At 28.4% G+C, this 16,649-nt stretch overlaps 1 protein-coding gene across 12 annotated transcripts in view; it reads right to left on the reverse strand.

Annotated features, from left to right (window-relative positions):
• Positions 1–707: 707 nt before the first annotated feature.
• Positions 708–16,649, reverse strand: part of LOC123302519 (ELAV-like protein 2) — a 58,243-nt gene continuing 42,301 nt past the window's right edge. For 3 of the 12 annotated variants that reach the window (XM_044885481.1, XM_044885479.1, XM_044885477.1), the window contains exons 4-7: positions 13,179–13,217; positions 7,126–7,357; positions 3,783–3,821; positions 708–1,131 (exon numbers count right to left, since the gene is read on the reverse strand). In XM_044885481.1, the coding sequence (XP_044741416.1) occupies positions 807–1,131; positions 3,783–3,821; positions 7,126–7,357; positions 13,179–13,217 (635 nt within the window). In that variant the 3' untranslated portion in view covers positions 708–806. Of the gene's footprint in view, positions 1,132–3,782; positions 3,822–5,920; positions 5,973–6,113; positions 6,193–7,125; positions 7,358–13,178; positions 13,218–16,649 lie in introns of those variants that run through there. The other 9 variants (XM_044885486.1, XM_044885483.1, XM_044885485.1 and 6 more) reach the window with 7 other exon arrangements.

Raw genomic sequence — 16,649 nt, forward strand, 5'->3', positions numbered from 1 at the left:
ACGAAATTTATTTAATAAAAAAATGAATTCACTGGGTTGGAACAATAAATTTCGTTACTTCTTCTGTCTTCTAAATATGGATAAATTTTGCGTAATTAATTTAAATGAACATTATTTTGAATTTTCAATATTCTAGTAAATGAAAATTGATGAATTCGCCTCCCACTTTTCCTTAAATAAATTATTCTATACAATTATTAATTAGATATGATTATTTCGATTAATTTACAATAATCCTGTGGCTTTTTTTTTGGAATAAAAATTACAACGTTTCACGATTTGATACTGATGAAAAAATTGAAATAATACTGTTTCTGTTTGAATCGTTCGGATGTTACAATTATTTTGAGTGCGTTTTTACAATTCAATCACTAGAATATGGATCTACAACAGTGTAACGTAACAAATGCTGTATTTTTACATTCATTTATTATATGGCTATTCATATTATATATGATGTAAACAATGTCAGCGGTTGGGGTCACACCGTGTAAAATTGTTAATTCATAGACAAATATGTGTAAGATTAAATATATGCGAATATTTAGAAAATTTTTGTTTAATTAACCAAGCACAATTTGAGTAATTTATATTTAATAGACACAAATATTTATGAGACTGATTTTTTATATTTTTTTTAAATATATTTTTGTTTTTAAATTAAAAAGTGATTTTAAAACAAAAACGAAAAAAATTGTATGGAAATACTTAAATTGTTTTGAAAACTACGCAGAATTGTTAGACGTCTGCGGAACGGAAGCTGACGATGACAATGATATCGTGTTATTATCTAATAATATAGAGGTCTATGCAGTTTTGCTTTTATTTGTTTTGAAACTGACTTGTAAAACTCGATTACCAAGCGTATAACCATTTAATGATTGTATAGCAACGACAGCTTCATCATAATTGGTCATTGTTACAAAGCCAAAACCTTTACATTTGTTGGTTTGTAAATCTCTAATTACTTTTACACTTTGTACGGCACCAAATGGGCCGAATAATTGCCATAATACATTCTCTTCAGTTTCGGGTGCTAAATTATATACGAAAATACACCATCCAGAACCGTTCATTGCATTCCCTGGCAGCATTGAATTAGCCAGCAAATCACCTGCCAACGGGGAGTATCTGTAACAAGTTTAATTAAAAATTGTTTGGTTTTCTTTTGGTTTAACGTCAATTTTTGTTTGTTAACATTTTCTTTTCTCAAAATTTACTTTTTAAAAGCACACACAATTTGTACTGATTTTATTAAAACCAAAACAATAAACGAAAATAATTCAAATTATAAATAAATTAAACTAAATTTTATGCAAAATAAATAGTTATTTAATAAATTTTTAGTCCTAAAATTATTGAAAATTTGCTCATGAATTTTATTTATTCAAAATTGTATGTTCAATCAGTTCAATCAGTGTTTCATACCATGTCAGTAACAAATGATTGCGTTAGAATTTTGGTATTCTCATCAATTTCTTCAATTACCTAAAGAGAGAGAAGAGTTTTGAACAGTTTTTTTTTGACAGCACACACAAAAACTTTTTTAAACATACTCATTTAATCCAATTAGTCAATTTAATCGTAAATTACAGTAATTGGAATAATCAGGTAAATGATTTTTTACATACTAATACGGACACAGACGTATTCAGTAAATATAAAGCACTAACAAAATTACTCGAAAATTTGTTTAAATACTTTGTGATACCAATCCAAAAATGTAAGTCTGTAGGATAGAGTATTTCGAGAGATTTATTAGCTTTCGTATGATTTATGGTTAAACCTGAAGGTTTTTTCCAGTACTATTATTACAAAAAAATGAATCTAATAAAATGTTAAAATTGGTAAACGAAAATTATATTTGAATAATGAAAAAATTCGATGAGCAAATATTTCAATAAATAAAAAAAAAAAAAATATTGCAGTTTTGATTCTTAAATAATTACGGACACATTACAAAGGGCGCACATTAACAAAGGACTTACGATATATTGCTCAAAATACAATGAATTATTAACAAAATAAAAATTTGTTTTTATGAAATGCCCGCGCGCCATCTACATGCTTTTAAAGGTACAGAAGAAAGAACTAATATGGTGATAATTTATGAGAAAGAACCGTTATAAACGAACGATTTTTATAAACAAACTTTTTTTTTTAGATTTGAAGTGAAAAATCTATGAGGAAATAAGAAAATAAATTATGCAGTTAACTACTGTATCTGTACACTGTAGACATTAATTTTTGTGTTCATCCTAACATCTATTGAAGTTAAAAATGGATTAAAATGGCAACAATTACAACCATTTCACATTCGGATTTGATGGAATCGAGTTCGATAAAAAACATAATAATGCTTCTATGACTGGATTGATCTCCGATACTTACAAAGTACATACAAGTTAATCTACGAAGGGAAGTATCATACAAGTTAATCTACATGGATAAACTTTAAGAGAGCTTTATTGTTAAAGTACATAAGTATATATTTTTTTGGCTCTATAGTCACAGACTTTTATTTATTAAATATAAATTGATAAAAATTTTTAGAAATGGTACCCGATTATGCGTCGACATTTCATTAGTTTCATGAAATATTCCAACAAGTTAAGTCTGCTAATTATAATTATATTTATTAACCACAAAGTCGATATGTCGCCGACATAACGCAATAGCCTATGCAAATAGTGTACAGATTACCTTACCAGAGATTTATATGCAATGGATACAAACTTTTTGAGGCGTCCATTAACTTATTCTTCAGATAAATATCTTTTTATTCCAACAAAGAAAATTCACTTCAATTTTATGTAAAGTAAAAATACATTCGGAATTTTAAAATTTTGAGTTTTAAACATTTTTTAATTTGGTATTAAGACTGATTATTCTGAAATTCATCAAAATGAGCAATTTTGTATTGATGGAGTGGGAAAGTTAAATTACAGGGCCATCGAACGTTTTTCGAAGAGTAAAAGCGGTTTTAGAATTATCAAGTATTTTATTAGCACAGAGAGATTACTTTATGTTCTGAAATTCTTCTAAAAAGAATAAAATTGTAAAGGATCTAAAAATTTGAATAAAAACGGTTGGTTCGGTGACTGTAAGGTTATAGATTTCTTTCGATATCCGAACCTTTTCTATTTTATTCGAATATACTCGATATGCAGTCATACGAATGAAAGTGAATGATGCATTTACGTAATCCTGTCATAGGAACTAATTCCTGGATTTAAACCGTTCAGTCTTCATGAAATTAAGTACAGTAAAAACAATATCCCCTATTTGATCAATTTTATTCAAGTTTTTAGCAAACTATTTAAAAATTAAATGCCAAAAACTGGAACTTTAACAGTAATAAATTTTTCGCTTGTGAGGTGGCATGTTTCCATCTACAAGACAGTTAAATTTCTAACTTAAACTCATTAAACTCGGATTGGGGACCAATTTATCGAGGTTTTAATAAAAAAAAAAAGAAACAGAGAGTTAGTTCTATACAAGTGTGTTTTCTATTAAGCTTTTTTTTGGCAATTTTAACCATTGCATCATCATTCAAAGACAGGGGAGTGAAATTATTTTTACTGTAGTAATTTACGATTTGAATACTTTCCGAAATTTCGGAACATTTGGGCAAAAAAAACTTAAAACATCAAATTGGAAATAAAAAAAGCATTAAATAATTAAAAAAAAAAATTAAAATAAATAAATGAAACAAAAATTAGAAAAAAATAAAAACACAAATAAAAAGTTTTTGTTTTCTTTGGAAAAATATAATTACTAACCTTTGCAGACCTTTGTTAATGGCAAGCATTGTTTTACCACTGCAATCACAAAATATATAACAAAAAAATAAATAAATTTATAAAAGCAGATAAAATCAGGACAACAAACATTAAAAAACAAAAAAATTAAAATAAACTCATTTGTATTTTTATATAAGAAACAAAACTGCAATACAAAACTAAATAGATTTCTGGTACGAGACGTAATTATCAAAAAATTTAAAAAAATAAATAATAAAATAATAACAAAAAAAAAAAACAGAATTTAAAAATGATCCCAATTTAAATTTTGTTTTTATAAAAAACGAAAAATAAACAAAAATAATACATGCAAATATATTTTAGGACAATCTCGATTTTGGTTCAAATAATGAAAGAATTCGCGGTTATAATATTATATTGTATTAATTCACGTTGTCCATAATTTTATACTTTTGACTTAACGAATTAAACAGTGATTTTTGTAAACTAAGGTGGCTTTATTAACAGTTTCAAACAGTTTGAAATTAAATGTCCATTTTTACGACAACAACTACAGTTTTATGTATAATGGCAAAATAGTAGAGCAAATACGGGCACATACTTCGAGAAAAAATCGATTCGATCCCTTTGCATGTTTTCGTTCGAGAGACGTCTCTTTAGAAAATCACACATTTGATGGCTATCAAAAAGAAACTTGATTTAAAAAAATTAGAAACTAGATTTACGATTGACTAACTCTTGATCCTTATGAAAGGACGTCGTTTGAATGGAAATATACAAAGAAATCGAATTCAAAATTTTTTTTCTGAGGGATGCGCTTGTATGTGCTCGACTAAGAATCTATTGATAGAAATTACGCAAGAAAGAAGGTGGAAATTAAATTGACAGTCAATTATAGCATTAACAAGATCATAAAAAATATGGCGTGCTAATTATCCAGACTTTATTATTATTCAGATATCTCTGTTCCAGTAAATTACGCAATAAATTACACTCGTCATCTTTATGTATCAACGTGTCATTTGTAGTCCACGATGTCACTATACTCTGGATAACGCGTTCTTATAGTGATCTTTGTGATCGGTGGCGTGCCAAAAATATTGTGTCACGACAAAGAGTATAAATCTATTCAATCTAGATTTGAGTCAAAATATTTAGTGAAATTTTTAGGGATTCATAAATTTATTTCCAGAGATGGAAACCTTGAGAAAATGAGTGTATTTTAGAATTGTTACTGCTTGAGCTAAAATTTGTGACCGGTGAATGGAATAATTTGCTGTCAATTCAATATCCATCTTCGCAAGCCTATTAAAATGGAACTTATTCGATCAGCACTCATCAGACACTTGATAGCTTATACATCTTTAGTTTATGTCAAGGTGTCAGAACGGCATTGTATGAAACAGGCATCGACAACATTTGGCTGCGAACCAAAATATATACAGGATGAGTCATTTTAATATATAATGGCTAATCGCTACTTTTGTAGTGAACAAATCAAAAAATAACTTTAACATAAGTTATAAGTTTTGATGGGGGGACATCATTTTCTGACATTAGATTGAACTTAGTTCTTCGGGATTATTTCATCTTTTTCGGAGGACATGCGACCTTAAAATATGTCATTTTTGTTTTAGCCAAAAGTTGTCAAGGGCAACAAAGGACATTCGCCTGTGTCCATGACTTTGACTGACTTGATTTCTAATTTAAAGTGTTATTCTATCTATATGTTATTTAAATTGGTTATTAAAAAAACCTGAAGAACTAGGTCAAATCTGATGTCAGAACACGATGTCCCCCATCAAACTGCACAATTTTTGTATTAGTTATTTTTTGATTGGTTAACTACAAAACGAGCTATTAACCATTATAGATTAAAAAAAACCCACTCTGTATAGCAAGAAAAAAAACTTAAAAAGGAAAGGGCCAAAATGTTATCTTAAAAGTGGGCCACTTAGATCATAGATTGCCGATACCTGAATAAAATAAAAGCCACCTTAAATTACAAAAGACGGACCAAATGGATCTGGCATCTGGTGGCAAAATAGATACACTAATTATAGACAGTAGTTTTTATTATATTTTCGATTATAAGAAATAATACATGATATTTAAAATTATTTTAAAAATAATTTCAAAAATAAAAATAAAATAATAAATCAAAATTAAATAAATTATTAATATTGCTCATATTCCCCATTGTACACCCTGTAAAAAAAAGATTATTTCATTATTTGACACGAATTTTTCATTGAACACATCATAATGTATTTAAAATTAAATCTTTTCAAATTTTTTGTGGGAAAAAAATTGAAAACCTTTTGAAAGTTTACTCTTCGATTTTTCGGTACAACTACTGTCTACTTGTGGTTCATATCCCCCCTCGCTATAAATTTCGAAAACATGTCAAAAATCACGCGAAACTGCTCTGCAAGTAAACAAAAAGTTTTAAAATAACGAATGATTATTTTTTTAAGGTGTTTTATTCAAAAAAAACCTTTATCGAAATTGTCTTTTAAAACGAAATAAAAAAAAAATAATAAAAAAACACATTAATTGTTCAGGTTACAAAAAAACAGAATTTTAACACTAAATTTGTTAATTTTAATTATGCTTTTTACTATATTTGTTTTTGAATAACGTTTCGTGAATTTTATTTTTACTTCATCAGACAACTCGAGAAGTTCAAATTATTTCAAATATACAGTTTCATCCAAAAATAATGAAACACTCAATAAGTTCTCACATCGTTACTAAGATACGCACGCGCAAATGACTATTTTTATGAGTGTGACCTAATTTTTTATGTTGCGAATGACATCTTTCTTGGCAATGTTTTATTCTCATTGGAAATAACGGCTATTTAAAATCTCTGAAACGGCATTAATATATCGCTTCGAAAGCGTAATAAAAGTCTTCCGGGGGCTTTTACTTTTAAGCTAATATTACACCAAAAATATGTTTCCGAAGGTGTTTGCTATTGCCAATGTTCAGAATCTGATCCCCTCTTCCTATAAAATTTGTAATTGCGAAAATTTTGATTGAAATTCGTACGTGAAATATTGAATATCCGAAAAGGAAAGATACACAATTATTAAAAAAAGATAATTGAATGATTCTTTTCTGGATGATAGTATATTTGATTTGAAATCAAGATTCCTGATGAAGATAAAATAATATTAACGAAACGTTGTGTAAGTAAAAATGTATAATTAAATTGAAAGTAGTTTTAAAATTTTGAATTTTTTATTTCAATTTTAAATTAAATAAAAAAACATGTTTTGATCTTAATAACTAAAAAAAATTTATTTAAAAAAGAAAATAATCAAAAAAAATGAAATGAAATTAAAAGAAAAAATACCTAAATCGGCCAGTTGGGTGATGTATTGGTCCAGCAAAACGTCTTGTCGCTTGTGGTGTTAAATATGCCGCCAATGGTGGTATTGCTTTATTGTTATTACTTGGATTGTTCGCAAATTTAACAGTGATCGCTTCTGTTGAACCTTTTGGGACGGTGCCATTTAATTCCTGTATTGCTCTCTCGGCTTCTAATCGCTGATCGAAACGGATAAATCCAACGCCTTTGGAAAGCCCTATTAAAATTTTATGACATCCAACATACTTGATAATATTTTTAAACTTTTAAAAAGTGTTTCCCTTTTTATTTCTTTTCTTTATTTATTATCATTTCAAGTGGGATATTCATTTGTTTTATTTAAAAGTTCATCTTAAAACGATCATATTTTTTTTTAAAGTGCGGTTTCTTAGAAGTAAGCGAAATAAACGCGGGAATAAACACTATTTTTTATCCGGAACAACTTATATTTTGGATTGCGGTTTTTTGTTACATGCTCAGAATTATATTTGGAAAATTTTTGACTTAAAATAACTGTAGATTATCTAGAATTGCAAAAAAATTCGCCTGAAAGCCTTAAACTCGTTTGAGGAGAAAAACTACTTGAAAATTTTCAATGTTTAACAATGAGATGCACAAACGAAAAATTTGCATGCGTCAATACGCCTTTAAAAATCGTTCAGTGACTTTTCTCCTCATATGATTTTTTCGGCATAATATCGAAATATTGCCTTCTAGATGCCGGCAATTTTTATAGGTCCCAATTTTTTCAAATACAATTCTGACCATGCGTTGCAAATAAAAAAAAAAACGTAGGTCGATACGATGTAGTTACTTTTGCGTTTATTTCCTCGTCTATAGAAATTTTGGCATGTGCAATTGTGTTAAAAAGCAGTGTTAATATTTACAATCGATTTTTGCCGAATTTCTTCGATTGGCGAAAAAAATTTTCCGAATGAAAGTTGATTTTCCGAGTGAAAAATCGAAACACAGTGATTGGAAAACTCTAAGTAATGAACACTACTTTTGAAACCAATTGTACTCCAATTTAGATATGGTAACACGCTGTTAAATAATTTTTTTTCTGAGTTATATTTTATAGGATAAAATCAGTTTTTTTTCTATGTCTGGTATTCTAGATATTCTAAATAATCATGCCAAGGTCTTTAACATGATTTATGAAAAATAGAACATCAATCTTCGAAAATTCTTGATTTCACGTTCAATTTTCAAGCAACTTATAACTCAAGAAATTTTCAGATGAAAATTTTCACACGTAACCGTATGGAGTATTATTGAACAAGTCCTCAAAATGTAATAAATTTTAAGTAACTTCTCAAACTCTCAAATTTTTTTTAAATTTCTCTTCTCCTCTCTAAATATTATATCCCTAGCCTGTTTTTCTTGTCCACGAAAGATCATCCTGAATTATTTATCAAATTCCATGATTTATCCTTAATTTTCAAGTTTATCCAGCTAGCTACTATACTAGAAAAATAATATTAAGATTTAATTTTGTTGATTATGTAATTTGTATATCATATTTGCAATAAAATTGCCTATAAATAAAAAAGGTAATTTTTGAATCACTTAGAAATCATTTCTCTGGTCTGTTTTTTGCACTGCGGAATTCCGCACTGGTCGAGCTGGTATACCATGTTTGTACTAAACTGATTTTTTTAGATTTTAGGAATACTCGATTAAAAATTAAGTGATGAAAACTTAAGAAAAATTCCCTTGAAAACAACTATCCCATTTTTAAAAATGTGGCCCTATTCTTCCGCCCTATTTAATTAATTACTCCTGAAATAATTTTTGAAGGAGGTATCATCTTGATTTTTTTATAAAAGTTTGTGGGGGAGTTCTCACTACCATCAAGCTTCGATACCTTCGAAATTTCTTTAGTAGTTAATAAAATGCACTTCCTAGTATACATTTTCGTGTTATTAGAATCGATAAGGATTCTTGTTATTTGAAAACGGAACCCTAAATATCTAATATATTTGGCAAACTCATTTTCATAAACTTTTTGAAACAAAAAGTCGAAAAATTTACAAAAAATATGCGTTGATTTCGTAAGAAATTTTGTAATGTAACGCGTTTGACGAAAAAGAGTTTCTGAAAAACCAGAATCCAAATTTTCTATTACTAATTTTCAACCCCTATAAATAATTTGGAAAAATTATTTAACAATATATTAACCAAACTTTTTCTAGCATGTTAAAACTTTTTAGCTAAGAAATCGCACTTTTTAAATATAAAAAAATATATGGTCGTAATATTTATATATAAAAAAAAAAATTAATAATGAAAAAATGAAAAACATCAGAAAAGACTTGAATTCATTCATTAAAAAAATTTATGTGTACAATAAAATATTTAGGGGAGTGGAGGGGGTAGTGGTAGGAAGATAACTGCAATATACATGTACGAGCACAAAAAACTACACTCCTGTAATTTTCTGTGTCTGCTGAATATCAGAAACGTAAAATCAATATAATTTTGAATGCGTTTGCGTACAAACATTGCACATTTGTTTTTATATGAGAGAGCATCAAATCATATCGCATCTATGTACGATCTATAACACACTCTAACGGATAAAATATATACTAAACCAGATCAGTTGAACACAATAGGCTATTTGACCAGTTTCTGTAAACCACATTAGATTATTCAATAGTATTTACAGAGCTAGGAAAAATTGTTAACTTTTAATATATTTTATTTATTTTTTTTTTAAATAACAAATAAAAATAGTCCATTTAAAAAAGGGCTATATATATGTGAGTAAGATAGTTCGCCATTTTTATGCTAATTTCAAATAGACCAAAAATTTTCAAATACTGATTTTCATAAAGTTTTTTTTAATTAATACAATGAATATTAACACATTTTTATGGGATATAAGCGATACTTTTTTTTTTGCAAATATCAGTTACACTCATACAGCAGGCAGTTTCAAAAATTAGCGCCCCCCGTAATAAAAATCTATAAATAAAAACTTTTTTTTTAAGTTCTTTATTTCTGCGAACCTATAAAATCGCGTTGATTGTTCAGGGTTGTTTTTCGAGCTATTGTTTTTAAATAAGAACGTAGATGGATAAAGATGTTGGAGAAAGTATTTATCTAAATCGTCAGAATACATCGTTACTAACAAACTTGCTCTATTTTGAACTTCTTCGGTGTTCAAATTGCTTAAAAACAGGAAAATTTCTTTCCTCTTTTGAAATTCAACGACAAATCTGTCTATAATTAATAGAAATACTGTTTCATTGAATGTTTCCCGACCAGATAATGAACCACCAGACCAGATGACTGTCCAGCTTTTGTCACGAGGAGGTGGATTCACTTGAGCTAGCCTTTCTTTGACGATCACTACGACCTGAGGTTTAATGACGTCAAAGCACTCCTGCTGCTCTTAAACAGCTCCAAATGGTTCATGAAGTAATGGTAGGGGATGGGCCAACTACTTTTCGGTATCACAACGGATCCTATGGTCTAAGTGTGTCCCGCCCCAAGACAGCTACTATAACCTAACATAACCTAAATGTCATAAATTTGAATAACTGTACAAATGACAATATCAACGGATTTTTAATTTTTGCATACTTAAATAATTTTATGTATGTTTAAAACTTACATGCGCGATTCGATTTATAAATTCGGGTTTACTTTGTCTTACGGATAATCCGATCTGCACACATCATATTCCATAAAAATGCGTCAATTTTCATATAATTAATAAATTGTTTTAAAAAACTTACCTTTACTTAAAAATAATATTTAAGAACATTTTGTCCACTTGACATTAGTATAAATATGGCGAACCATTTTACCCAAATATATAGAGCTTTAGATTAAAATGTTTAGATTAAGCTGTATATCTGAGACACCAGATATCTAGATAAAAATACCTCTATAAGTGAAACAAATTTTCGGGTCCCTTTAGGTTTCACTTAACCAGGTTCTACTGTATATACAAACGCTCTTCGAGTACTTGTAATATGAGGTACTTTTGTGTGACATGATAAAACAGTCAACCCAAATCGTTTACGATCACATGACAACATCTAAAGAAATTATTATTATTTTCTTAGATTATGAAAAATTGATTTTAAAACTCATAATCTATGCACATATTAATAATTATGACTTTATTTTTTTACTGTCAAATAGCCTGTAGCTAATAGTCTAGCTAGTTATAAGGTTGTAGCTTGGATCTCAACACTCTCTCTATTAATTTTTTGAGTGATGCAATAAAACAAGTTTCATTTCAAAAACCGAATTAAAAAATTTTCTCCAACAAGTGTGCCCTTATGTGCTCCACTAATTTGTAAACTATAACACGTAGTCAGCACTAATTTAAATAATTAATATTAATTATGTAGATAGAAAAAATATTTCAACAAAATTTTAAGCTTTTATAAACTTTAAGCTTCTTCTTTTTAAAAAGAGGGAGGGGAGGAGTATATTATATAATCAATAAATCAAGTATTTGTTTATTGAACGAATTGAAGACTTTTTATTTCATACAAGTTGTATTTATATACAAGAAACTCAGAATTGAAATTGAATCGAACTTGTGTCTTTTGTTGGTGAATTAGATATAAATAGGTGTGTTAAGAAGTATACAGGGTGTCCCGTAAGTACCGCACGCTTTTGTTGTATCAGGTAGAAAATACAATTCTAAGACGAAAAGTTCTCTTCCATTTTTTGATCCGATGCACGGATAGTTAGCTTTTAATTGAAATAGGTAACCAATCAGAAACATTGTAACTAAAAATTAAAACCACTCGACTCTGACTTGGACCGACTAATTAATGATTTTTTATAAATTAAAAATAAATTATTATTGTTATTAAAAAATAAATAAATAAATTTATTAAGTATTCAGTTTGAGCAGAGTCGAGAACTTTTAATTTATTGCTATCAAAATTAATTATTCAATCCTTAATAATTTTTTTTTAATAAAAATAATAATCATTTAATAAAATATTTGTAATTGATCAACAATCATTAATTAATCAGTCTCAGTCAAAGTCGAGTGGTTTTAATTTTTAGTCAGAATGCTTCTGATTGGCTGTCTATTTTAATTAATAGCTAGCTATCCATGCATCGAATGAAAAAAATGGAAGAGGAGTTTTCGTCTTAGAATTTTATTTTCAACCTGATGAAACAAAAGCTTGCGGTACTTACGGGGCCACCCTGTATATTAATAAGCGTTTTGTGATCTTTTTTTCAATGGAAAATCTACCAGATGTCATATGAATCACTCAATTTGAAGTAAGAGTGCTTTATACTCATACGCCAACTAGCGGATAAAATATAGGAACTAGGATAAAATAATCTTAAATTTTAAGCCTTCTAACATCCACCTACATAAATTAACTCCGTGGTGGGATCGAAATACAACTTATATGAAATGATATGTTTAAAAAAAATGATAAAAAGTTAACAAAATCATGCTTCGTTACGAAATGCGAAATGTAATTCAAAAGAGCCAACAGTTTTTTATAATTTTGTATTTTTTTTTTTTTTTTTTGTAAAATGACATTTCTTTATTTGTGATTTTGAAAACATACAGTTAACTGACTTATCAACATATTTAAAACGCTTAAAACAACAACACAAGTTGAAACAAAATCATTTAAAAATGATCCGTTCAAATTTTTGTAAACAAATACCCAAAAATAAAATCAAAAAAAGCGTGTAAGCCATCATATTTTTTTAAGGAAATACATTTTACAATAAATGGAGAAAATTAATGAAATGCGTTTATGAGAAAAAACGTAGACAAAGCACACAATATTTTCTTTTGATTTTTCATTTTTTTTTTTTCAATGGAAAAATACGAATAAGTTTGTTATAGCCTCATTTTTCAGGGAGGAAAAATTTACTTAGTCGTATTTTACGAAAAAAAAAAAAATGAAAACAAATGATTTTTTTTATTGATGAAAAAATGTTATTGCGATGTTAAATAAAAAAAAAAAAAAGAACAAAATTAAAAAATAAAACATAAAAAAAAAAATGGTTCTAAAAAGGTAGGAAGTACGTACCAGGACTATTTTCTGCTGCGCCCGTGACATATTGGCGTACTAGGGAAAGAGACAAGAAAAAACGCAAAATATAAAGTACAATTTGTTTTTTGTTTGTTTCGAATTTGTTAAAATTAAAAAATTTAGTATAAATACAGAGTGGCCCAGTGGCTCTCTCTTAATTTTTTTTTTCTTCAATTGTCATTTCCGTTTTTGATTTCTCATTTATTGTGTGCTTTTTGAATTTTGAATTATTATTTTTTAATGCAAAATAAATATTTGTGAATGTACTAACCCAAAAAATTATATAAACAAACATAAAAAAAAATAAAAGATTTCTCTGAGCTACTCTGTACATAAATATAATAATAATAATAATAAGTAAATTATGGTTTTTTTTTTTTAATTAAATTAAATTCTGTAAAATATAAAATTATAAAAAATAAATAAAAAAAATTAAGATTTAATTTTTTTATAACTACTCTCTTACATTTTTTAACTTCCCGCTTTATATCGAGTATATGAGAATAAATGATCAATCGAGAGACTAAAAATTGCCAAAACAAGCATTTTGTTTTGTGCCGGAAAACGATCCCAATCGGAGTTACAGATCTCCAATTTCTTTAGATTTATACCGAATCTATCCTCGTTTTCGAAAAAAGTTGTTGGTATTTTGATTTGAAACATTTTTATAATATTTAAGAGTTTTTTCAAAACATTTGTTCTAAAACGGAATCGATTCGGTACAAATCTAAAAAGTTCTGAGGTCTGTAGCAACCAAAATGCTTGTTTTGGCATACCCTATAAGCCTCTCGAATATTGACTATTCATTCTGATACACCTGGTATATAAATTAATTTTTAGTCGTATTTTCCACAAAAATATTGACTTATGCCCTGCCTCGAAGGTCAACTGAGAGTGATTGAAGTGAGGATGGATATAGTTGAAATATCATATTTATCCGCTTTCATAGACTTTGTGCATCTTTACAACCTCTCCAAATGAGCTAGCTAAACAGTCGAACACCTGCAATGTCAAGGAAGATCACTTTGGGGGTGTCAAATTTCCAGAACTCCTACCACTTTTTTATATCGGTATATTTTCAAAAAATCTCACCAAATTGAATCAGAGTATTGAAAAGTTGTTGAGATAACGAGAACAACGGGCTTGCTAGAAAATGGTTAAAGCGTCCGGACGTGTCAATTGGGAACTGTAAACTACTGTTGAATGAATACCTTCTAGAAAAAGCTTAAGTAGAGAGAGAGAAACGAACTTGTGGATAGGACCATTTTACGCTATTATTAGATATTGGCTGGGAGGGGCTAGCATGCTGAGCATTTGAGCCTAACTGTGTATCATAGCTATCACAGGTGTCAGAGTGACTAGGAAGAAATGCTGACTCTCCACTGCGAATGCCCGCCCAGTTCTCGCTAGGAGATGATTTTTAGATATTACAATGGACCTCAAAGCCTTAGTGTGTTCGACTTGTGTCGAAAATGATATTTCGACATAAAAAGAAGGGGGAAAGGGGGCTAGAAAGATCATATTTCCAAAAAGCACAACTTCCACATAAATGTCTAATCCTCTAACTCATCTTATTATGTGCAGGTCTACACGGCTTTAAAAACCGTGAAAAATGTGATTTAGTGGTATAAAAAAAAGGGACGAGGGTTTGAGAAGTTGCCAACCATGACATCCTTGACTTTAATACAAATTTTCAACCCTTTATCTTTGTTTGGAAGGGCTGTATAGATATGCAAAACCTTAAGAACCGCGTGGTATAAATAAGAGAGAAGGAGAATTAGAAAGTTCATACCCCTAAAAGACACTAATATAACAGTTTCCAACCCTATGGCTCAATTTGGCAAGATTGTGGAGATGTGTAAAGCCTTGAAAATAACGAAAAACGTATTTTATGATATAATCTTTCCTCGTTGATCGTCGATACAGTGCATAAGTCTGTATTTCCAAGGAAAATATGGCTATTAAAATACAATTTATTTTGAAGAAAAATGAAAAATTTTATGGATATACATATATAAAAAAAAAAAGAAAATACTAAAAAAACAAATCAACAAATAAAACAACAGAGCGTAGCAAATAAATGAAAAACAAAAATATTAAGGTGGAAAGGAAAAACAAAACAATAGACAGGTTTATTTTTTTGTATTTAAAAAAACAAAAAGAAAAAACTAAACATAAAAGGTGGGATTGAAAAATATTTGCAAAAATATGTTGATTTTAAGTTTTCTGTATGATTCTGAATTATTTATTTTTTATATTAAAGGCTCACTCTTTTTTTTTTAACAAAACTGTTTCAACTGCTCTGATTACAAAAACCCCATCATGCCCCTTTCAAATAACCAAATTTGTAAGCCTACACAAAGTGTAGAAGCGGGCTAAAATTCATGCATATAATATATTGTTTATTAGCCAATTGAAAAACAGTTTTATTAAACGAAAAATAAAATTAAAAATAACCAAATTTTTACAGCTTTTTTGATTATGTGTGATATTTCTTCGTAGTATTTTTACTCCTAACGCCATTCAGTAAACTTTGATTTTTAAAAGCAATTTTAGATTTTTGATTTATCGTGTTCAGAATTTTTCTACGATCATCCTCATAACTTCATGTCATATGTGAGAAGCTTAGAAATTTAATTATTTTGAAATACATCAAATTTAGTTTAAAAAGTTTTCCTTTTTTTGACAAAAATGGAAAGATTATATACAGGGTGTTCTATTATTGACAGCAGAAAATTATACCATTAGATTAAGCTTATCAAGACAAATAGAAAAGCTCTTTACCAAATTTCGATTTGAGGCCTACTTCGGGAGATGTGACTATGGGAAAAATAAAATGATTTATGCATTCACAGACAAATCAAACTCATTAAACGAACTAGGTGTCACTTTAGAATATAGAGGAGGGCTATCATAAAACAATAATTGATTGTAAATTGATTTAATTGGGTAGGCAAAACAAAAAAAATATTAAAAATATTACATATTTATCAAATTATTCCACCAAAACAGAGATACTTAGAAGTGGGAGGTATCAACATAAGGAGGGGCTAAGTTGTTTATTAATTTTAGTACAATACACTGCAGATAAGTATCACATAATTTCTTAAATTATCTCCGTATGTTGATACCTCCCACATCTAAGTGTCTCTGTTTTGTGGCGAAATAATTTTATAAATATGTTTTTTTTTTTTGTTTACAATCAATTATTGTTTTAAAATAGTCCCCTCTATATTCTAAAGCTACTTCGTTTAAAGAGTTTGATTGGTCTATGAATGCATAAAAATCCGTCTATTTTCCTATAGTCACATCTCCTGAATCAGGCCTTAAATCGAAATTTGGTAAAGAGCTTTTCTATTTGTCTTGATAAGCTTGATTTACTGGTATTATTTTCGGCTATCAATAATGGAACACCCTGTATAAGTTTCATAACAAAACTGCTTTTATTTTTTCATGATAATTTGAAAG

Source organism: Chrysoperla carnea, chromosome X (assembly GCF_905475395.1).
Source record: "Chrysoperla carnea chromosome X, inChrCarn1.1, whole genome shotgun sequence".
In the NCBI taxonomy this organism is placed as follows: Eukaryota; Metazoa; Arthropoda; class Insecta; order Neuroptera; family Chrysopidae; genus Chrysoperla; species Chrysoperla carnea.